Source organism: Pseudophryne corroboree, chromosome 1, assembly GCF_028390025.1.
Source record: "Pseudophryne corroboree isolate aPseCor3 chromosome 1, aPseCor3.hap2, whole genome shotgun sequence".
Lineage (NCBI taxonomy): Eukaryota > Metazoa > Chordata > Amphibia > Anura > Myobatrachidae > Pseudophryne > Pseudophryne corroboree.
This window is the reverse complement of record NC_086444.1, coordinates 751,572,969-751,596,297: the sequence shown is the minus strand read 5'-3', so window position 1 is coordinate 751,596,297 and position 23,329 is coordinate 751,572,969. Positions and strand designations below refer to the sequence as shown.

General features: G+C 46.4%; 1 protein-coding gene across 5 annotated transcripts in view; it reads left to right on the top strand.

The window, feature by feature from the left end:
• Positions 1-21,675, top strand: part of G3BP2 (G3BP stress granule assembly factor 2) — a 224,714-nt gene extending 203,039 nt beyond the window's left edge. For all 5 annotated transcript variants that reach the window (XM_063916905.1, XM_063916914.1, XM_063916878.1 and 2 more), the window contains 3 exons: positions 319-447; positions 18,434-18,552; positions 18,846-21,675. In XM_063916905.1, coding sequence (XP_063772975.1) covers positions 319-447; positions 18,434-18,552; positions 18,846-19,115 — 518 coding nt within the window. In that variant the 3' untranslated portion in view covers positions 19,116-21,675. The remainder of the gene's footprint in view (positions 1-318; positions 448-18,433; positions 18,553-18,845) is intronic.
• The last annotated feature ends 1,654 nt before the right edge of the window (positions 21,676-23,329 follow it).

Below are 23,329 nucleotides of genomic sequence, written 5' to 3'. Positions count from 1 at the left end.
GTTTTTGAAAGAATATTCACTCTGGTTCCAGGGGTACAAACTTTTTATCAAGGATCTTTGAGAGTCCAAGCTAAGGAGAACTATAGGAGGAAAGCCATTCTACACATGTGCAAAACTGATTTTCTTTTTAAATTGCTACGGACAGAGCAAGTGGCCACACCAGTTAAAAAATATTTAAGTGGCAGGTTAGCTAGATAAGATGACTGGTAGATGTGGGAGTGACATAGATATATTGATTTACGAGTAATACATATTAATGTGTTTTATGCTTTGCTGTAAAACAAATGCTGATAATTGCCTTTCCCACTGTGCTTATAGGACGAGGTGAAACAGAACAGGGAGAATCAGACAACCGACGCATGTTCCGTTATCCTGACAGTCACCAGCTCTTTGTTGGCAACCTGCCGCATGATATCGACGAGAGTGAATTAAAAGAGTTTTTCATGAGTAAGTTCAGACCAAAAACAAAAGTGAGGTTTTTTTTCTTTTTTTTTTTTTTTATCAATGCAAACTGTCTTTTCTTGTGGGTATAGCAAAGGGGAGGTCTAGTCATGGTTATTGTAAATAACTTTCAGCAGCCTTCTATAAGAAGCTTTCTTCTAAATGCTCAGTGTTCATCTGTTAAGGGGGGTACTCACGGGAGAGATGTGTGCTGAGCGATCTTAACACAGACCGCTCAGCACACATCTCTCACCCCGCTCAGCACAGCGCGATGTGCTGAGCGAGGGGGAAAGCCGGCGGGGGGGCGCTCACTTCACACAACGGTGAAGTGAGCGACCCGCTAGATTGAGCCTGCATGCAGGCTCAATCTAGCACCGGCGATAGCGATGCGCGGGGCCGCGCATCGCTATCGCTGGAGGGCATACACACGGCAGATCCGTGCTTAAAATCTAAGCAATCTAGCAAGATTGCTTAGATTTTAAGCACGGATCTCTCCGTGTGTACCCCCCTTTACTTAGCAAGAAGACCAGATAAGTACTTGGAGCTGCAAGAAAAAGCGTATCAATGACGTAGAATGCTAACTTGACTGTAATATTCAAGGGTTACAGGAGAATAGTAATGCTCGAGGCTGGTCACAAGCATTGGGCTTTACTAACAGATTCATTCATTTGCAAACTGGTCATTGTATGCAGTATACAATTGTTCCAGATGTAGCCTGACCTTTCTCCCACACCAATTTATTTATATATATATATATATATATATATATATATATATATATATATATATATAAAAATAATAAGAATTTACTCACCGGTAATTTTATTTCTCATAGTCCGTAGTGGATGCTGGGGACTCCGTAAGGACCATGGGGATTAGCGGCTCCGCAGGAGACTGGGCACAACTATAAAGAAAGCTTTTAGACTACTGGTGTGCACTGGCTCCTCCCACTAAGACCCTCCTCCAGACTTCAGTTAGGATACTGTGCCCGGAAGAGCTGACACAATAAGGAAGGATTTTGAATCCCGGGTAAGACTCATACCAGCCACACCAATCACACCGTATAACTCGTGATACAATACCCAGTTAACAGTATGATAACAACTGAGCCTCTCAACAGATGGCTCAACAATAACCCTTAAGTTAAGCAATAACTATATACAAGTATTGCAGACAATCCGCACTTGGGATGGGCGCCCAGCATCCACTACGGACTATGAGAAATAGAATTACCGGTGAGTAAATTCTTATTTTCTCTAACGTCCTAAGTGGATGCTGGGGACTCCGTAAGGACCATGGGGATTATACCAAAGCTCCCAAACGGTCGGGAGAGTGCGGATGACTCTGCAGCACCGAATGAGCAAACTCAAGGTCCTCCTCAGCCAGGGTGTCAAACTTGTAGAATTTAGCAAACGTGTTTGACCCCGACCAAGTAGCTGCTCGCCCAAGAAGAGCCCACCTTCCTTGTGGAATGGGCTTTTACTGATTTAGGATGCGGCAGTCCAGCCGCAGAATGTGCAAGCTGAATCGTACTACAGATCCAGCGAGCAATAGTCTGCTTTGAAGCAGGTGCACCCAACTTGTTGGGCGCATACAGGATAAAGAGCGAGTCAGTCTTTCTGACTCCAGCTGTCCTGGAAACATAGATTTTTAGGGCCCTGACTACATCCAACAACTTGGAAGCCTCCAAGTCATTTGTAGCCGCAGGCACCACGATAGGTTGGTTCAGATGAAAAGCTGATACCACTTTGGGGAGAAACTGGGGACGAGTCCTCAATTCTGCCCTATCCATATGGAAAATCAGATAAGGGCTTTTACATGACAAAGCCGCCAATTCTGATACACGCCTGGCCGAAGCCAAGGCCAACAACATGACCACTTTCCACGTGAGATTTCAAATCCACGGTTTTCAGTGGCTCAAACCAATGTGACTTTAGGAAATCCAACACCACGTTGAGATCCCAAGGTGCCACTGGAGGCACAAAAGGGGGCTGAATATGCAGCACTCCCTTAACAAAAGTCTGAACTTCAGGTAGTGAAGCCAGTTCTCTCTGGAAGAAAATCGATAGAGCCGAAATCTGGACCTTAATGGAACCCAATTTAAGGCCCATAGTCACCCCTGACTGTAGGAAGTGCAGGAAACGGCCCAGCTGAAATTCTTCCGTTGGGGCCTTCCTGGCCTCACACCACGCAACATATTTTCGCCATATGCGGTGATAATGGTTTGCGGTTACTTCTTTCCTAGCTTTAATCAGCGTAGGAATGACTTCCTCCGGAATGCCCTTTTCCTTCAGGATCCGGTGTTCAACCGCCATGCCGTCAAACGCAGCCGCGGTAAGTCTTGGAACAGACAGGGCCCTTGCTGCAGCAGGTCTTGTCTGAGCGGTAGAGGCCATGGGTCCTCTGACATCATTTCTTGAAGTTCCGGGTACCACGCTCTTCTTGGCCAATCCGGAACAATGAGTATAGTTCTTACTCCTCTTCTCCTTATTATCCTCAGTACCTTTGGTATGAGAGGAAGAGGAGGGAACACATAAACCGATCGGTACACCCACGGTGTTACCAGAGCGTCCACAGCTATCGCCTGCGGGTCTCTCGACCTGGCGCAATATTTTTCTAGCTTTTTGTTTAGGCGGGACGCCATCATGTCCACCTGTGGCTTTTCCCACCGGTTTACAATCATTTGAAAGACTTCTGGATGAAGTCCCCACTCTCCCGGGTGGAGGTCGTGCCTGCTGAGGAAGTCTGCTTCCCAGTTGTCCACTCCCAGAATGAACACTGCTGACAGTGCTAACACGTGATTTTCCGCCCATCGGAGAATCCTTGTGGCTTCTGCCATCGCCGTCCTGCTTCTCGTGCCGCCCTGTCGATTTACATGGGCGACCGCCGTGATGTTGTCTGACTGGATCAGTACCGGCTGGTTTTGAAGCAGGGGTTTTGCCTGACTTAGGGCATTGTAAATGGCCCTCAGTTCCAGAATATTTATGTGCAGGGAAGTCTCCTGACTTGACCATAGTCCTTGGAAGTTTCTTCCCTGTGTGACTGCTCCCCAGCCTCGAAGGCTGGCATCCGTGGTCACCAGGACCCAGTCCTGTATGCCGAATCTGCGGCCCTTTTGAAGATGAGCACTCTGCAGCCACCACAGCAGAGACACCCGTGTCCTCGGAGACAGGGTTATCAGACGATGCATCTGAAGATGCGATCCGGACCACTTGTACAACAGGTCCCACTGAAAGGTTCTTGCATGAAACCTGCCGAATGGAATTGCTTCGTAGGAAGCTACCATTTTTCCCAGGATCCGCGTGCAGTGATGCACCGACACCTGTTTTGGTTTTAGGAGGCCTCTGACTAGAGATGACAGCTCCTTGGCCTTCTCCTCCGGGAGAAACACTTTTCTCTGTTCTGTGTCCAGAACCATCCCTAGGAACAGCAGGCGTGTCGTAGGGACCAGCTGTGACTTTGGAATGTTTAGAATCCAGCCGTGCTGTTGTAGCACTTCCCGAGATAGTGCTACCCCTACCAACAACTGCTCTCTGGACCTCGCCTTTATCAGGAGATCGTCCAAGTACGGGATAATTAAAACTCCCTTCTTTCGAAGGAGTATCATCATTTCGGCCATTACCTTGGTAAAGACCCTCGGAGTCGTGGATAGACCGAACGGCAACGTCTGGAATTGGTAATGACAATCTTGTACCACAAATCTGAGGTACTCCTGGTGAGGATGGTAAATGGGGACATGTAGGTAAGCATCCTTGATGTCCAGTGATACCATGTAATCCCCCTCGTCCAGGCTTGCAATAACCGCCCTGAGCGATTCCATCTTGAACTTGAATTTTTTTATATATGTGTTCAAGGATTTCAAATTTAAAATGGGTCTCCCTGAACCATCCGGTTTCGGTACCACAAACATTGTGGAATAGTAACCCCTTCCTTGTTGAAGTAGGGGCACTTTTACTATCACTTGTTGTGAATACAGCTTGTGAATTGCCTGTAACACTGCCTTGGTTGGCAAGGCAGATTTGAGGAAACGGCGGGGGGGAGACCTCTCGAATTCCAGCTTGTACCCCTGAGATACTACTTGAAGGATCCAGGGATCCACCTGTGAGCGAGCCCACTGATTGCTGAAGTTTTTGAGACCGGCCCCCACCGTACCTGGCTCCGCCTGTGAAGCCCCAGCGTCATGCTGTGGACTTAGAGGAAGCGGGGGAGGACTTTTGCTCCTGGGAACTGGCTGTATGCTGCAGCTTCTTTCCCCTACCTCTGCCTCTGGGCAGAAAGGACGCGCCTTTAACCCGCTTGCCCCTATTTGGCCGAAAGGACTGTACCTGATAATACGGTGCTTTCTTTGGTTGTGAGGGAACATGGGGTAAAAATGTAGACTTCCCAGCTGTTGCTGTGGAAACGAGGTCCGAGAGACCATCCCCGAACAATTCCTCTTCCTTATAAGGCAGAACTTCCATGTGTCGTTTGGAATCTGCATCTCCAGCCCACTGCCGAGTCCATAACCCTCTCCTGGCAGAAATGGACATTGCACTAATTTTGGATGCCAGCCGGCAAATATCCCTCTGTGCATCCCTCATGTATAAAAGTGCGTCTTTTATATGCTCTACGTTTAGCAATATAGTGTCCCTGTCTAGGGTATCTATATTTTCTGACAGGGAATCTGACCACGCAGCAGCAGCACTGCACATCCAGGCTGAAGCAATAGCCGGTCTCAGTATAACACCTGTGTGTGTATATATAGATTTCAGGATAGCCTCCTGCTTTCTATCAGCAGATTCCTTCAGGGCGGCCGTATCCGGAGACGGTAGTGCCACCTTCTTTGACAAGCGTGTGAGCGCTTTATCCACCCTAGGGGATGTTTCCCAGCGTGACCTATCCTCTGGCGGGAAAGGGTACGCCATTAGTAACCTCTTAGAAATTACCAGCTTTTTATCAGGGGAAGCCCACGCTTCTTCACACACTTCATTTAACTCTTCAGATGGAGGAAAAGCTACTGGTAGTTTTTTCTCTCCAAACATTATACCCTTTTTTGTGGTACCGGGGGTAACATCAGAAATGTGCAACACATTTTTCATTGCCTCAATCATGTAACGTGTGGCCCTATTGGAAGTTACATTAGTCTCATCATCGTCGACACTGAAGTCCGTATCCGTGTCGACATCTGTGTCAGCCATCTGAGGTAGCGGGCATTTTAGAGCCCCTGATGGCTTTTGAGACGCCAGGGCAGGCACAGGCTGAGAAGCCGGCTGTCCCACATTTGGTATGTTGTCAAACCTTTTATGTAAGGAGTCGACACTATCACGTAATTCCTTCCACAGCACCATCCACTCAAGTGTCGACCCCGCAGGGGGTGACATCACATTTACAGGCATCTGCTCCGCCTCCACATAAGCCTCCTCATCAAACATGTCGACACAGCCGTACCGACACACCGCAAACACACAGGGAATGCTCTGACAGAGGACAGGACCCCACAAAGCCCTTTGGGGAGACAGAGAGAGAGTATGCCAGCACACACCAGAGCGCTATATAACACTGGGATCCCACTATCAATGAGTGTTTTCCCTATAGCTGCTTTTTTATATATATTACATATATATATCTATACTGCGCCTAAATTTAGTGCCCCCCCTCTCTTTTTTACCCTTCTGTAGCGTTCAGACTGCAGGGGAGAGCCAGGGAGCTTCCTTCCAGCGGAACTGTGAGGGGAAAATGGCGCCAGTGTGCTGAGGGAGAAGCCCCGCCCCCTTTTCGGCGGACTTTCTCCCGCTTTTTCTGGAATACTGGCAGGGGTAATTTTACATCTATATAGCCTCTAGGACTATATACGATGTAGATTTGCCAGCCAAGGTGTCATATATTGCCCTCAGGGCGCCCCCCCCCCCCAGCGCCCTGCACCCATCAGTGACCGGAGTGTGAGGTGTACATGAGGAGCAATGGCGCACAGCTGCAGTGCTGTGCGCTACCTTGGTGAAGACCGAAGTCTTCTGCCGCCGATTTTCCGGACCTCTTCGTTGCTTCTGGCTCTGTAAGTGGGACGGCGGCGCGGCTCCGGGAACGAACACCAAGGTCGGGTCCTGCGGTCGATCCCTCTGGAGCTAATGGTGTCCAGTAGCCTAAGAAGCCCAAACTACCACCTGTTAGGTAGGTTCGCTTCTTCTCCCCTTAGTCCCTCGCTGCAGTGAGTCTGTTGCCAGCAGATCTCACTGTAAAATAAAAAACCTAAATATACTTTCTTTCTAGGTGCTCAGGAGAGCCCCTAGTGTGCATCCAGCTCAGCCGGGCACAAGAATGTAACTGAAGTCTGGAGGAGGGTCTTAGTGGGAGGAGCCAGTGCACACCAGTAGTCTAAAAGCTTTCTTTATAGTTGTGCCCAGTCTCCTGCGGAGCCGCTAATCCCCATGGTCCTTACGGAGTCCCCAGCATCCACTTAGGACGTTAGAGAAATAAATATATATATAGAGAGAGAGAGAGAGAGTGAGTCATGGTCAAAATTGCAGACACTTTTTGAAATTTGAATGCTTTTCAACTTTGCTTATAAAATCTGTTAAACTTCACGCAGTGCAAGGATTTATATGTCAAATTAAAGGAAATGTAATGCTGAATTCAACACAACCAACAGAGGTCAAATATTTGCACTACAAGGGAAGTTTATGCTACTTTCAGTCAGACAAAGAAGTACAGATGCGTGAAATTCAAGAAGCAGTTTGTAGTAACACCTTTTCTCTAACGTCCTAAGTGGATGCTGGGGACTCCGTCAGGACCATGGGGAATAGCGGCTCCGCAGGAGACAGGGCACAAAAATAAAGCTTTAGGATCAGGTGGTGTGCACTGGCTCCTCCCCCCTATGACCCTCCTCCAAGCCTCAGTTAGGTTTTTGTGCCCGTCCGAGCAGGGTGCAATCTAGGTGGCTCTCCTAAAGAGCTGCTTAGAAAAAGTTTTTTAGGTTTTTTATTTTCAGTGAGTCCTGCTGGCAACAGGCTCACTGCTACGAGGGACTTAGGGGAGAGAAGAAAACTCACCTGCGTGCAGGATGGATTTGCTTCTTAGGCTACTGGACACCATTAGCTCCAGAGGGAGTCGGAACACAGGTCTCACCCTGGGGTTCGTCCCGGAGCCGTGCCGCCGACCCCCCTTGCAGATGCCAAAGTTGAAGAGGTCCAGAGGTCCGGAAACAGGCGGCAGAAGACTTTCAGTCTTCATAAGGTAGCGCACAGCACTGCAGCTGTGCGCCATTGTTGTCAGCACACTTCATACCAGCGGTCACTGAGGGTGCAGGGCGCTGGGGGGGGGCGCCCTGGGCAGCAATGTATTATACCTTTTTTATGGCTAAAATACATCACATATAGCCCTTGAGGCTATATGGGTGTATTTAACCCCTGCCAGATCTCACAAACTCCGGGAGAAGAGCCCGCCGTTTTAGGGGGCGGGGCCTATTCTCCTCAGCACACGGCGCTATTTTCCTGCTCAGCTCCGCTGTGAGGAAGGCTCCCAGGCTCTCCCCTGCACTGCACTACAGAAACAGGGTTAAAACAGAGAGGGGGGGCACTTATTTGGCGATATGATTACATATGTGAAAATGCTATAAGGGAAAACACTTGTATAAGGGGTTGTCCCTGTATAATTATAGCGTTTTTGGTGTGTGCTGGCAAACTCTCCCTCTGTCTCCCCAAAGGGCTAGTGGGGTCCTGTCCTCTATCAGAGCATTCCCTGTGTGTGTGCTGTGTGTCGGTACGTGTGTGTCGACATGTAGGAGGACGATGTTGGTGAGGAGGCGGAGCAAATTGCCTGTATTGGTGATGTCACTCTCTAGGGAGTCGACACCGGAATGGATGGCTTATTTAGGAATTACGTGATAATGTCAACACGATGCAAGGTCGGTTGACGACATGAGACGGCCGGCAAACAAATTAGTACCTGTCCAGGCGTCTCAGACACCGTCAGGGGCTTGTAAAAACGCCCATTTACCTCAGTTGGTCGACAGACACGGACACTGACTTCAGTGTCGACGGTGAAGAAACAAACGTATTTTCCTTTAGGGCCACACGTTACATGTTAAGGGCAATGAAGGAGGTGTTACATATTTCTGATACTACAAGTACCACAAATAAGGGTATTATGTAGGGTGGGAATAATCTACTTGTAGTTTTTCCTGAATCAGATAAATTAAAGTGTGTGATGATACGTGGGTTTCCTCCGATAGAAAATTATTGGAGGTATACCCTTTCCCGCCAGAAGTGAGGGCGAGTTGGGAAACACACCTTAGGGTGGATAAGGCGCTCACACGCTTATAACAACAAGTGGCGTTACTGTCTCCAGATACGGCCGCCCTCAAGGAGCCAGCTGATAGGAAGCTGAAAAATATCCTAAGAAGTATATACACACATACTGGTGTTATACTACGACCAGCAATCGCCTCAGCCTGGATGTGCAGCGCTGGGGGGGCTTGGTCGGATTTCCTGACTGAAAATATTGATACCCTTGACAGGAACAATATTTTATTGACTATAGAGCATTTTAAGGATGCATTTCTATATATGCGAGATGCGCAGAGGGATATTTGCATTCTGGCATCAAGAGTAGATGTGATGTCCATATCTGCCAGACGATGTTTATAGACACGACAGTGGTCAGGTGATGCAGATTCCAGACGGCACATGGTAGTATTGCCGTATAAAGGGGCGGTCCATCGGACCTGGTGGCCATGGCAACAGCTGGAAAATCCACTTTTGTTACCCCAAGTCACATCTCAGCAGAAAAGGACACAGTCTTTTCAGTCTCAGTCCTTTCGTACCCTTAAAGGCAGGCGGGCAAAAGGCCAGTCATATCTGCCCAGGGTTAGAGGAAAGGGAAGAAGACTGCAGCAGGCAGCCCATTCCCAGGAACAGAAGTCCTCCACAGCTTCTGCCAAGTCCGCAGCATGACGCTGGGGCCATACAAGCGGACTCAGGTGCGGTGGGGGGTCATCTCAAGAGTTTCAGCACGCAGTGGGCTCAATCGCAAGTGGACTCCTGGATCCTACACGTAGTATCCCAGGTGTACATTGGAAATTCGAGACGTCTTCCCCTCACAAGTTCCTGAAGTCTGCTTTACCAACGTCTCCCTCCGACAGGGAGGCAGTATTGGAAAAAAATTCACAGGCTGTATTCCCAGCACGTGATAATCAAAGTACCCCTCCTACAACAAGGGAAGGGGTATTATTCCACACTATATTGTGGTACTGAAGCCAAACGGCTCGGTGAGATCTAAAAGATTTGAACAATTACATACATGTGTTCAAATCAAGATGGAGTCACTCAGAGCAGTGATAGCGAACCAGGACGATATGGTGTCACTGGATATCAGGGACGCGTACCTACAAGTCCAAATTTTGCCCTTCTCACCAAGGGTATCTCAGGTTTGTGGTACAGAACTGTCACTATCAGTTCAGACGCTGCCGTTTGGATTGTCCACGGCACCCCGGGTCTTTACCAAGGTAATGGCCGAAATGATGATTCTTCCTAAAAGAAATATGGACGCTTTCCTGATAAGGGCAAGGTCCAGAGAACAGTTGGCGGTCGGAGTAGCACTATCTCAAGTAGTTCTACGACAGCACGAGTGGATTCTAAATATTCCAAAATCGCAGTTTATTCCGACGACACGTCTAATGTTCCTAGGGATGATTCTGGACACAGTCCAGAATAGGATGTTTTCTCCCGGAGAAGAAAGCCAGGGAGTTATCCGAGCTAGTCAGGAACCTCCTAAAACCAGGAAAAGTATCAGTGCATCATTGCACAAGGGTCCTGTGAAAAATGGTGGTTTCTTACAAAGCGATCCCATTCTGTAGATTTCACGCAAGAACCTTTCAGTGGGATCTGCTGGGAAAATGGTCCGGATCGCATCTTCAGATGCATCAGCGGATAACCCTGTCTCCAAGGACAAGGGTGTTTCTTCTGCGGTGGCTGCAGAGTGCTCATCTATGAAAGGGCCGCAGATTCGGCATTCAGGACTGGGTCCTGGTGACCACGGATGCCAGCCTGAGTGGCTGGGGAGCAGTCGCACAAGGAAAAAATTTCCAGGGAGTGTGATCAAGTCTGGAGACTTCTCTCCACGTAAATATACTGGAGCTAAGGGCAAGGCTCTAAGCTTAGCAAGACCTCTGCTTCAAGGTCAGCCGGTATTGATCCAGTGGGACAACATCTCGGCAGTCGCCCACGAAAACAGACACGGCGGCACAAGAAGCAGGAGGGAAATGGCAGAAACTGCAAGGATTCTTCGCTAGGCGAAAAATCATGTGATAACACTCTCAGCAGTGTTAATTCCGGGAGTGGAAAACTGGGAAGCAGACTTCCTCAGCAGGCATAACCTCCACCCGGGAGAGTGGGGACTTCAGCGGGAAGTCTTCCACATGATTGTAAACCGTTGGGAAAAACCAAAGGTGGACATGATGGCGTCCCGCCTGAACAAAAAAAAAAAAAAAACTAGACAGATATTGCGCCAGGTCAAGGGACCCTCAGGCAATAGCGGTGGACGCTCTGGTAACACTGTGGGTGTACCAGTCAGGGTATGTGTTCCCTCCTATGCATCTCATACCAAAAGTACTGAGAATCATAGGAAGGAGATGAATAAGAACGATACTCGTGGTTCCGGATGGGTCAAGAAGGACTTGGTACCCAGAACTTCAAGAGATGCTCACGGAAGAACCGTGGCCTCTACCTTTAAGAAAGGACCTGCTCCAGCAGGGGCCTTGTCTGTTCCAAGACTTACCGCGGCTGCGTTTGACGGCATGGCAGTTGAACGCCGGATCCTGAAAGGGCATTCCAGATGAAGTCATCCCTACCCTGGTCGAAGCCAGGAAGGATGTAACCGCAAAACATTTTCACCGCATTTGGTGAAAATATGTTGCGTGGTGTGAGGCCAAGAAGGTCCCTACAGAGGAATTCCAACTGGGTTGTTTCCTACATTTCCTGAAAACAGGACTGTCTATGGGCCTAAAATTAGGGTCCATTAAGGTTCAAATTTCGACCCTGTCGAATTTCTTCCAGAAAGAACTGGCTTCAGTGCCTGAAGTTCAGACGTTTGTAAAAGGGGTACTGCATATACAGCCTCCTTTTGTGCCCCCAGGGGCACCTTGGGATCTCAATGTTGTTTTGAGTTTCCTAAAATCACATTGGTTTGATCCACTCACCACTGTGGACTTAAAATATTTCACATGGAAGGTGAAGATTCTATTAGCCCTGGCTTCAGCCAGGCGTGTGTCAGAATGGGCGGCTTTATCATATAAAAGCCCTTACTTAATTTTTCATTCTGACAGGGCAGAATTGAGGACTCGTCCTCAATTTCTCCTTAAGGTGTTTTTCTGTTTTTCACATGAACCAACCTATTGTGGTACCTGCGGCTACTAGGGACTTGGAGGACTCCAAGTTACTTGACGTTGTCAGGGCCCTGAAAATATGTTTCCAGGACGACTGGAGTCAGAAAATCTGACTCGCTGTTTAGCCTGTATGCACCCAACAAGATGGGTGCTCCTGCTTCTAAGCAGACGATTGCTCGCTGGATTTGTAGTACAATTCAGCTTGCACATTCTGTGGCAGGCTTGCCACAGCCAAAATCAGAAAAAGCCCATTCCACAAGGAAGTGGGCTCATCTTGGGCGACTGCCTGAGGGGTCTCAGCTTTACAACTTTGCTGAGCATTTACTTGGTCAGGGGCAAACACGTTTGCTAAATTCTACAAATTTGATACCCTGGCTGAGGAGGACCTGGAGTTCTCTCATTCGGTGCTGCAGGGTCATCCGCACTCTCCCGCCCGTTTGGGAGCTTTGGTATAATCCCCATGGTCCTGACGGAGTCCCCAGCATCCACTTAGGACGTTAGAGAAAATAAGAATTTACTTACCGATAATTCTATTTCTCGTAGTCCGTAGTGGATGCTGGGCGCCCATCCCAAGTGCGGATTGTCTGCAATACTTGTACATAGTTATTGTTACAAAAAAATCGGCTTGTTATTGTTGTGAGCCGTCTGTTCAGAGGCTCCTACGTTTGTCATACTGTTAACTGGGTTCAGATCACAAGTTGTACGGTGTGATTGGTGTGGCTGGTATGAGTCTTACCCGGGATTCAATATCCTTCCTTATTATGTACGCTCGTCCGGGCACAGTATCCTAACTGAGGCTTGGAGGAGGGTCATAGGGGGAGGAGCCAGTGCACACCACCTGATCCTAAAGCTTTATTTTTGTGCCCTGTCTCCTGCGGAGCCGCTATTCCCCATGGTCCTGACGGAGTCCCCAGCATCCACTACGGACTACGAGAAATAGAATTATCGGTAAGTAAATTCTTATTATTCAGCTGTCGTTTGAGCATGTGCAAGGGCATGTTCGAAGGTGGGAAAGGTCCGTTTGGCTGTTTCATTTTGCAGAATGAATTTGGTTACTGAAGTGCAATGACGGTTGGATGTTTGTGTGTATTGTTTAGTGCTATTGAGGGTGAAAAATATAAATACAACAATATCGTCCACTTTGCAAAATGGTGACTGGTCACCCAGGAAGAGATCCAGGATTGTGGTGTTAACGTGAAAATGGTCTTTCATATGCAGCAATTGCGAGAAAAGTTGGTGGGAATGTGACAACATCAGGAGTACGAAAGTTTTGTTTATGCTATCAGGAAACATAATCTGTACAAAACAAAGAAGGAAAAGGCCAGAAAAAGTGCACAATAGCGGTTGATGATAGGAGAATAAAACAAATTTGCGTCAGGGACAGATGGAGGTCATCTGCGGCCATTAGCAGTGAACAGAGTGCAACTGGGGTTTTTGTCAGTGCAAGAACGGTACTGAGGTTGGCCTAAAAGGTAGGACTCCCCGAAAAAAGCCATTCCTGAATATAAAGCAGTGGCAGAAATGAATACAGTGGGCAAAATAACATATTGCATGGATAGAAGGTCGGTGGAAACAAGTGATATGGAGTGACAAAACTAAGATATCGATATTTGGTAGTGATGGGAGAAAATGTGAGATGTCGCATCGGGGAAGAGGTACATCAAGATTGCATTCAAGCAACAACAAAGAATCCTACAAGTGTTATGATCTGGGCATGTATGACAGCAGATGCTGTCGGTCGCCTTCATGTCATAGATGGAACACTGAACAGCAGAAAGTACATTGACGCCATCCTACAATGAAAACGTCTACCTTCTATCAGGGATCTTTAACGTCCTAGAGGATGCTGGGGACTCCGTAAGGACCATGGGGAATAGATGGGCGCCGCAGGAGATAGGGCACTTTAAGAAAGCTTTGGATTCTGGGTGTGCACTGGCTCCTCCCTCTATGTCCCTCCTCCAGACCTCAGTTTTACACTGTGCCCAGAGCGAGATGGGTGCACTGCAGGGAGCTCCCCGGAGTTCTCTGCCTAGGAAGCATTTTTGTTTGGATTTTTTCTACATTTTTACAGGGAGCACTGCTGGCAACAGGCTCCCTGCATCGAGGGACTGAGGAGAGAGGGGCAGACCTTCTTAATTGATAGGCTCTGCTTCCTCGGCTACTGGACACCATTAGCTCCAGAGGGGGTGAACGCAGGTTCTTACTGGGCGTCCACCCCCAGAGCCGCGCCGCCGTTCACCTCACAGAGCCAGAAGAAACAAAGTCAGAAGACGTCTCAGGCGGCAGAAGCCTTCAGAGCTTCAGTGAGGTAACGCACAGCACTGCAGCTGTGCGTCATTGCTCCCATACACCTCACATACTCCGGTCACTGTAAGGGTGCAGGGCGCAGGGGGGGCGCCCTGGGCAGCAATATAACACCTCTCTTATGGCAAAAGACAATATACATGTACAGGTGGGCACTGTACATCTATATAAAAGAGCCCCCGACATTTTTTAATAGCTTTGAGCGGGACTGAAGCCCGCCGCCGAGGGGGCGGGGCTTCTCCCTCAGCACTCACCAGCGCCACTTTCTCTCCACAGCACCGCTGAGAGGAAGCAGATCTAGTGGGGGCTCGTCTTCGGTTTTTCAGCCACGTCTGGGTTCGCTAGCAGGTGGATCCCTGGGCATTAGAGATTGTTTCTCAGGGATACAGGCTGGAATTCGAAGACTTGCCTCCTCGCCGGTTTTTCAAATCTGCTCTGCCGGCTTCCCCGTCAGAGAGGGGAGCTAGTGTTGGCAGCAATCCAAAAATTGTATATTCAACAGGTGATTATCACAGTTCCTCATCTCCAGCAAGGAGAGGGATATTACTCAACCCTGTTTGTGGTCCCGAAACCAGACGGTTCGGTCAGACCCATTTTAAATCTAAAATCCCTGAACCTGTACTTGAAGAGGTTCAAGTTCAAAATGGAATCAGGGCGGTCATCGCCAGCCTTGAGGGGGGGGGAGTGGATGGTGTCCCTGGACATAAAGGATGCTTACCTTCATGTTCCGATATTCCCCCCTCACCAGGCGTTCCTGAGATTTGCAATGCAGGACTGTCACTAACAATTTCAGACGTTGCCGTTTGGGCTTTCCACGGCCCCGAGAATTTTCACCAAGGTAATGGCAGAAATGGTGGTGCTCCTGCGCAGGCAGGGTGTCACAATTATCCCATACTTGGACGATCTCCTCATAAAGGCGAGATCTCGGGAGAAGTTGTTGGACAGCGTGTCTCTGTCCATGAAGACGTTGCAGTTACACGGCTGGATTCTCAATATACCGAAGTCCCAGCTAGTCCCTACAACACGTCTGACCTTTTTGGGCCTGATTCTGGACACAGACCAGAAAAAGGTTTTTCTTCCGATCGAAAAGGTTCAGGAGCTCATAGCCCTGGTCAGGAACCTATTAAAGCCAAAAAAGGTTTCAGTGCATCATTGCACACGGGTTCTGGGGAAGATGGTAGCTTCATACGAGGCCATCCCCTTCGGCAGGTTCCATGCGAGGACTTTTCAATGGGACCTCTTGGACAAGTGGTCAGGGTCCCATTTACAAATGCATCAAAGGATCACCCTGTCTCCCAGGACCAGGGTATCTCTCCTGTGGTGGCTGCACAGTGCTCACCTACTAGAGGGTCGCAGATTCGGCATTCAGGACTGGGTCCTGGTGACCACGGACGCAAGCCTCCGAGGCTGGGGAGCAGTCACACTGGGAAGAAATTTCCAAGGTCTCTGGTCAAATCTAGAGACTTGTCTCCACATCAGCGTCCTGGAGTTGAGGGCCATATACAACGCCCTGCGTCAAGCGGAGGAATTGCTTCGGGAACAAAAACGGTTCTGATTCAGTCAGACAATGTCACGGCAGTGGCTCATGTAAACCGCCAAGGCGGAACGCGAAGCAGAGTGGCCATGGCAGAAGCGACCAGGATTCTACGCTGGGCGGAAGGCTATGTAAGCGCACTATCAGCAGTGTTCATCCCGGGGGTGGACAACTGGGAGGCGGAATTCCTCAGCAGGCACGACCTGCATCCGGGAGAGTGGGGACTTCATCAAGAAGTCTTCGTACAGATCACGGGTCGGTGGGGGCTGCCTCAAATAGACATGATGGCGTCCCGTCTCAACAAAAAGCTAAAGCGATATTGCGCCAGGTCAAGGGACCCTCAGGCGGTAGCGGTAGACGCTCTGGTGACACCTTGGGTGTTCAGATCGGTCTATGTGTTTCCTCCTCTTCCTCTCATACCCAAGGTGTTGAGAATAATAAGAATAAGCAGGGTCAGAACAATCCTCATTGTTCCAGATTGGCCATGGAGGACTTGGTATCCGGAGCTGCAAGAGTTGCTCACAGAAGATCCGTGGCCTCTTCCTCTAAGGCAGGACCTGCTGCAGCAGGGGCCCTGTCTGTTCCAAGACTTACCGTGGCTGCGTTTGACGGCATGGCGGTTGAACGCCGGATCCTAGCGGAAAAAGGGATTCCGGAGGAGGTCATTCCTACCCTGATGAAGGCTAGGAAAGACGTGACGTCGAAACATTATCACCGTATATATGGCGAAAATATGTTTCTTTGTGTGAGGCCAGAGCTGCTCCTACGGAGGAGTTCCAGTTGGGCCGTCTGCTTCACTTCCTTCAAATGGGAGTGAATTTGGGCCTAAAATTAGGGTCCATAAAGCTTCAGATTTCGGCCTTATCCATTTTCTTTCGAAGAGAATTGGCTTCTCTTCCTGAAGTACAGACTTTTGTGAAGGGCGTGCTGCATATTCAGCCTCCCTTTGTACCTCCGGTGGCGCCTTGGGACCTAAACGTGGTATTAAGTTTCCTCAAGTCACCTTGGTTTGAACCACTCAAAACAGTGGAGTTGAAATACCTCACTTGGAAAGTGGTCATGTTGTTGGCCTTAGCTTCTGCAAGGCGGGTTTCGGAATTGGCGGCTTTATCATATAAAAGCCCATACCTGATTTTTCACGTGGATAGGGCAGAGTTGAGGACTCGTCCTCAATGTCTGCCCAAGGTGGACTCATCTTTTCATATGAACCAACCTATTGTCGTGCCTGTGGCTACACGCGAGTCCCTGGATGTGATCCGGGCTTTCAAGATTTATGTGACCAGAACAGCCAGGATCAGGAAGACCGAAGCTTTGTTTGTTCTGTATGCGGCCAACAAGGTTGGCGCTCCTGCTTCAAAGCAGACTATTGCTCGCTGGATCTGTAACACGATTCAGCAGGCGCATTCTTCGGCAGGATTGCCATTGCGTAAATCGGTTAAGGCCCCTTCCTCTAGGAAGGTGGGCTCCTCTTGGGCGGCTGCCCGGGGGGTCTCTGCACTACAACTGTGCCGAGCTGCTACTTGGTCGGGGACAAACACCTTTGCAAAGTTCTATAAGTTTAATACCCTGGCTGAGGAGGACCTCCTGTTTGCTCAATCGGTGCTGCAGAGTCATCCGCACTCTCCTGCCCGTTTGGGAGCTTTGGTATAATCCCCATGGTCCTTACGGAGTCCCCAGCATCCTCTAGGACGTTAGAGAAAATAAGATTTTACTTACCAGTAAATCTATTTCTCGTAGTCCGTAGAGGATGCTGGACGCCCGTCCCAAGTGCGGACGACTTCTGCAAGACTTGTATATAGTTATTGCTTACATAAGGGTTATGTTATAGTTGATCGGGTTTGAACCGAGGCTATGTTATTGTTCATACTGTTACCCGAGTAGTTTATCACAAGTTATACGGTGTGATTGGTGTGGCTGGTATGAATCTTGCCCTTAGATTTACAAAAATCCTTTCCTCGTACTGTTCATCTCCTCTGGGCACAGTTTCTCTAACTGAGGTCTGGAGGAGGGACATAGAGGGAGGAGCCAGTGCACACCCAGAATCCAAAGCTTTCTTAAAGTGCCCTATCTCCTGCGGAGCCCGTCTATTCCCCATGGTCCTTACGGAGTCCCCAGCATCATCTACGGACTACGAGAAATAGATTTACCGGTAAGTAAAATCTTATTTTTTCCAGATAATGCCCCATTTTTTTTTCCCAGTAGGATTCAGCTCCCTGGCACACTGCACGGATATACAAGCAGTGGTTCACGGAGAATGACATACAGGTGCTGGATGGCCAGGAAACAGCCCACACCTGAACCCCATAGAAACATTTGTGGTTCCTCTTGAAAAAACTGGTACATCTGAGGCATCCATCAAAAGAATTAAGGCTATAATTGTCTCATGGCACCACATAATAAAGAAGGAAGAGCTCCAAACATTGGTTGGCTCAATGCCACGTCGCTGTGCTGCTGTCTTGAACAATAAAGGATACCCAATGAAATACTGATAGGACAGTGACATCATAAGTACACAGGGATTTTCACCCTAAGTGTTTTCACTGCATAACTTCCCTTGTAATGCAAATAGTATTGTGTTTAATGCAGCATTAAATTTCCTTTCATTTGATATATGAATCATTGCGCTGCGTGAAGTGTAACAGTTTTTATAAGCATTCGAAGCTGAAAAACATTCAAATTTCAAATAGTGTCAGCAGTTTTGTTTGTATGTATATGTTATTCTTGACAAACAACTTAGTTTGTGTGTTAAAATAAATAAACAAAACAAATGACACAATACAATATTTTGGTTGTTGCAGGCTATGGAAATGTAATGGAACTCCGGATTAATACCAAAGGTGTTGGCGGGAAGCTTCCTAACTTCGGTTTTGTTGTTTTTGATGATTCCGAACCGGTTCAAAGGATTTTGCTAGCAAAAGTATGTATATCTTCTAAGAAATATTCACTCCAAAATGCTTTAAAATGCACTATACTCTTCTTGCGCACTTGTTTTTCTACTAATTTTAACATGCGTTTTAACAAGTAAGACTTAACCAGTAGTTAGCATTTGGAGCGGCCTTATTAGGTAATAGATTAATATTTAGTAGTTTTAGATATGTATTGGCTTAAAGCTATAATTAATTATAGAATTTGTCCATCTTGACTATTATAAACCATTCTTACACTGGCAATTATTGCCATTAAGTGTTCATTTAGTTTTGCTCTTTTCAGCCAATCATGTTCCGTGGTGAAGTACGTTTGAATGTGGAAGAAAAGAAAACCAGGGCTGCCCGTGAAAGGGAAACTCGTGGTGGCGATGATCGCAGAGATATACGTCGCAATGACCGTGGTGGTGGAGGACCTCGTGGAATAATTGGTGGTGGGATGATGCGCGATAGGGATGGAAGAGGCCCCCCTCCGCGAGGTGGAATGGCACAAAAGCTGAGCACAGGAAGAGGAGCAGCATCCATGGAGGGCCGTTTCACTAGTCAACGTCGCTGAAAAGTCAATAAGTCAAATCTACAGTGGTACATTATTCGTCGTGTTTGCATTCTTGTTAATTTTTAGCTTTGGAATGTGACACAGCCTTTTTTTTTTTTTTCTTCCCCATAATTTCTTTGATGTGAAAACATCTTTTTGTTTGCAGTTTTCAATTGAGGTGAACTTTGTTTTTTTCAGTTCTCAACAGGACTTAAAATGTTAATTTATACATCCCAATTTATGAAAATATAAGGACTGAGATGACCATTAGCACTGCAAGTAATTACAATGACGTTGGAGGCCCATGCCCTAGTAAAGTTCTCTGTTGCTTCTTGCAAGTATTACGGTTTCTTCATTGGAAACAAAAGTAGTGCAATGCGTGCCTCCTAACCACTTATACTTTTGGTATGGAAGGAACTAATGGTTATGCACTCGTCAAAAGCATGAACGGTTTCCTCTTAATCCGGTTTTAATAACCCAGAATAAAAGCTTGTAAATGATGGCATCTGGTATGTTCTGCCACAAACCGCCTGGTGCAAACCATATCAAAAGTTAATTCTTTGGAATTTAATTTTAATTCTGAACTTAATCTGATACTTCAAAAAGTATGAGCAGAAGTAGTGAAATGTTTCTTACATGAAGAATTTTTGCACTTGCCCATCTGAGATACTGAGATGGCGGGCTGCTCAGCTGACTTCACCCTGCCAAACTACCCCCTTTTTTCCAGCTTTGTACAGTGAAACAGAATTACAAATTGTACTCAATTGTATTTAGTTCTCTGGTAATGTAATAAGCATGATGGTGCCTTCTATGAACACATCATTCCAGTCCTTGCTGGTGATTTTGTACAGTGAATGATTTACTGTGCTGCAAAGCCAAAACCGCTTCAGTACATCCAAGAATCATTGAAAAGCCTGCCTAACCAAACTGCAGTATCCGTACATCAGTAGATTTATTATTTGTATTTTTTTGGGGTCTGTTTTGTTATGGTCCACCATTACTGTGTTGGTAATTATTTACCAATAGTGGGGGGACTGAAGTATGTGGGAAAGACACATTTTCATGCATCTGTTCGTAGCCCTTACTGTATCTCCCTGAAGTGCATACAAAGTGGATCATCTGTACATGGTGCCCTGCAAACGTCCTGTTGAACATTTCTGTTAACCTATTTACATCCCGTTGAGTTTGGAAGCAGAGGATGTACTTCAATGCTCCTACCAGTGAACAGCAGCTCTAAATGTATGCACTTTATAATCTCATACAGGGTCATTTTATTAGCTAGTATTTTTGTGTTTTGGGGTCTTTTCACCCTTTTTTTTTTTTTTTATCCCCCCCCACCCCAACCCCTTCTTGCTTTATTTCATACAGACCTCCTCAAGTGGAATCTCTTGGAATGCACCATTTTGGGACAGCCACCTGCCTATAACCATACATTCCAGTAAACTACAATGTAGCAGAAGATACTGATCTGCATGGTGTAGTAATATTGAGTAGTGCTCTGAAGGAGAAAGTGTGAACACTTAAAGCTGCCTCTGGAAGTGCAGGAAACCTTAAAATCCATACTAGCAAAAAATGCACATGGAGCAACATGCTGCTTTTGACTTATGCAACTGTTTGCTGAGCCTCTTCCGAAAACTAATGATTGTGCACAAATGTATTCTCTCCAGTTCCCTAGGCGAAATCAGACTCTTGCATATGTCAGGTTTTATTTTTTTAATTATGATTTTACTACATTTACACTTGAGGTCTTCTGTTTTTGATATCAAGTCTTGCACTATTTCATACATTTCTGGGAGACAGATCTCTTGTGGCGCTTATATATATATGTATATATATATATATATATATATATATATTATTTTAGAAGTATTACATCTGTAATCTGTTACCTGGATGTATTGTACTTGAATTCCTTAGCATACAATGAAATGTGGACTGACTTTTAGCTACATTCCAACCTCAGTGGTAAAGTTTGCAAGTAGTTGTGTTTTTGTTTTTTTTTCTTATTTTGTTCTCAATTTTTATTTTATATTTTTCTGATGGTGAACCCCAGTCATAATCTGTAACTGCAAACGGAACAGGACTTGCGAATAAGTGTAACATACCATGCTAGAGGAGTATTGGAGCCATTAAACTTTCATGTCTGACTTATGTTGGTATACCTTGAATAAACCTTTATTCATCGGAGACGTTTACCTGGTGATTGTTCACCTAATTTACTATGTACATTTAATTGTTGTCTTAATCTTTCAGTAAATGTACCTCATCCAACATGGTGGCAGTTTCCACTTTCATTATTGTGTGGGGCAGTTAATTTGTTTATTGTAATAACCAATCATTGCACTTCTGTTTCAGCACATTTGGCGTACTATGATTATCTAGCTGTAGAAGACAGTGGTGAACGATTTGCCATCTTTATTGCTGTAATGTGTTAACATTATGTCAGTAGATTTTAGTCTTCTGGAGCGTGGTTTTTTCATATATCTATATATATATATATTTTTTTTTTTTTTACTTCAGTATCCATATTCTGAATGTGTTGAAAATAACAGTCAACAATAAACTACTGATGTCTACAGCATGGCTGATCTCCATAATTCCATTCCTAAGGCTTTATGTAAAGTACAGTACTCTGTAATATCCCTCAGTGTTTTGTTACTGATTAATAAACAATGTGTGTATTTCCGTCAAAGTACCCATTAAAATAACACTATTTAATTTAAATAAATTTAAAGCACAAAAACAAAATGGATATATCAACCTTTTGAGTGTACAGTCACTCTTTATAATGCCATATGCCCTTCAAAGCACTGGGTCTCTTTCTAGAATCTCTCCTTCCTGGCGGTAACCTGCATCATGGCTGTTTAAGGCCTGGATAGATGTCAAACATTTTTACCTTTCCAGACTTCTCTTTTCATTTTCTAGCTGTGGCTAGACTAGAACTACAGAAGTCCTTCTTCTGCCATTCATCCATTGAGACCACTACATATTTGTGCCATCTGACCGCTATGTTTGAAGAAAACCTGTCTCAATATGTACGTGCCCTTTTTAATAAATTGGAATGTGCAGAATTTAGCCTCTCATTGTCATTGGTAAATAGTTTTCCCTCTTTTATTTCCATTTCAAATTATGTGATTAAAATGAAAACAATCCGTTTCTGACTTAAATCATTTCCTTGTTCAGGTACAGAAAGCATTCAGACAGCTTTGAATAGTCTTTCTTTTCAAAATCCTTGTTCTGCAAACTTCTTATTTTTATTTTCATATTATATTAGGTAGAACTTAGTGGGGCTTCTACAGTAATGCAGTGTTGGTTTAGTTAATTGTTAAATACAGTCATTTTATTAGTTTTGCACAATTCCCTCCATTATATCATGTTTTTCCGATTCAATCCATTTTTCATAAGTTAAGGTTTTCAAAAGCACAGCCATTCTTCTGAGGCCAACGTGATGTAGTTTTGATGGGAAGGGAAGCTGCTCTAAAGCTAATGTGCTGCGAGTCTGTATGCATAGGCCCAGAATGGCTACTAACCCTTATTCTAGGTCATAATTTGAATGGCCAGGCCATACAGGTTTTCCCATATTGATGTAAAAGTATAACTAGCTTTACAATGTAATCGTGTATCTACCATTAGCTGCTTTTGTTTACAAAGTTGCCTTAAGCTATTTTTGTTAGGTTTATTATTTTCAGGGAGACCTGCTGGCAACAGGCTCCCTGCATCGTGGGACTGAGGGGAGAGAAGCATACCTACTTCTGTGAGTTTCAGGGCTCTGCTTCTTAGGCTACTGGACACCATTAGCTCCAGAGGGTCTGATCGCTAGGTACGCCTAGATGCTTGTTCCCGGAGCCGTGCCGCCACCCCCCTTGCAGAGCCAGAAGTCAGAAGCCGGGTGAGTAGAAGATCAGAAGACTTCAATGACAGCAGAAGATTTCAGTGACGGCTTTTGAGGTACCGCCCAGCGGGCCATGCTCCCACATACAAAACGGCACTGCAGGGCGCAGGGGGGGCGCCCTGGGCAGCATAAAACCTCAATAGCGACTGGCACAAGAGGATACAGTGCCTGGGCACTAAATACAGACCCCCCGCCAGTATAAATATATAAAAATAAGCGGGACTGAAGCACGCCATTAAAGGGGTGTGGCTTAGCCCTCACAATTCTGACCAGCACCATTTTCTCTTCACAGCTGCAGAGATGCGAAGCCTGGCCTCCCACATTGCTGTACAAGTAATAGGGT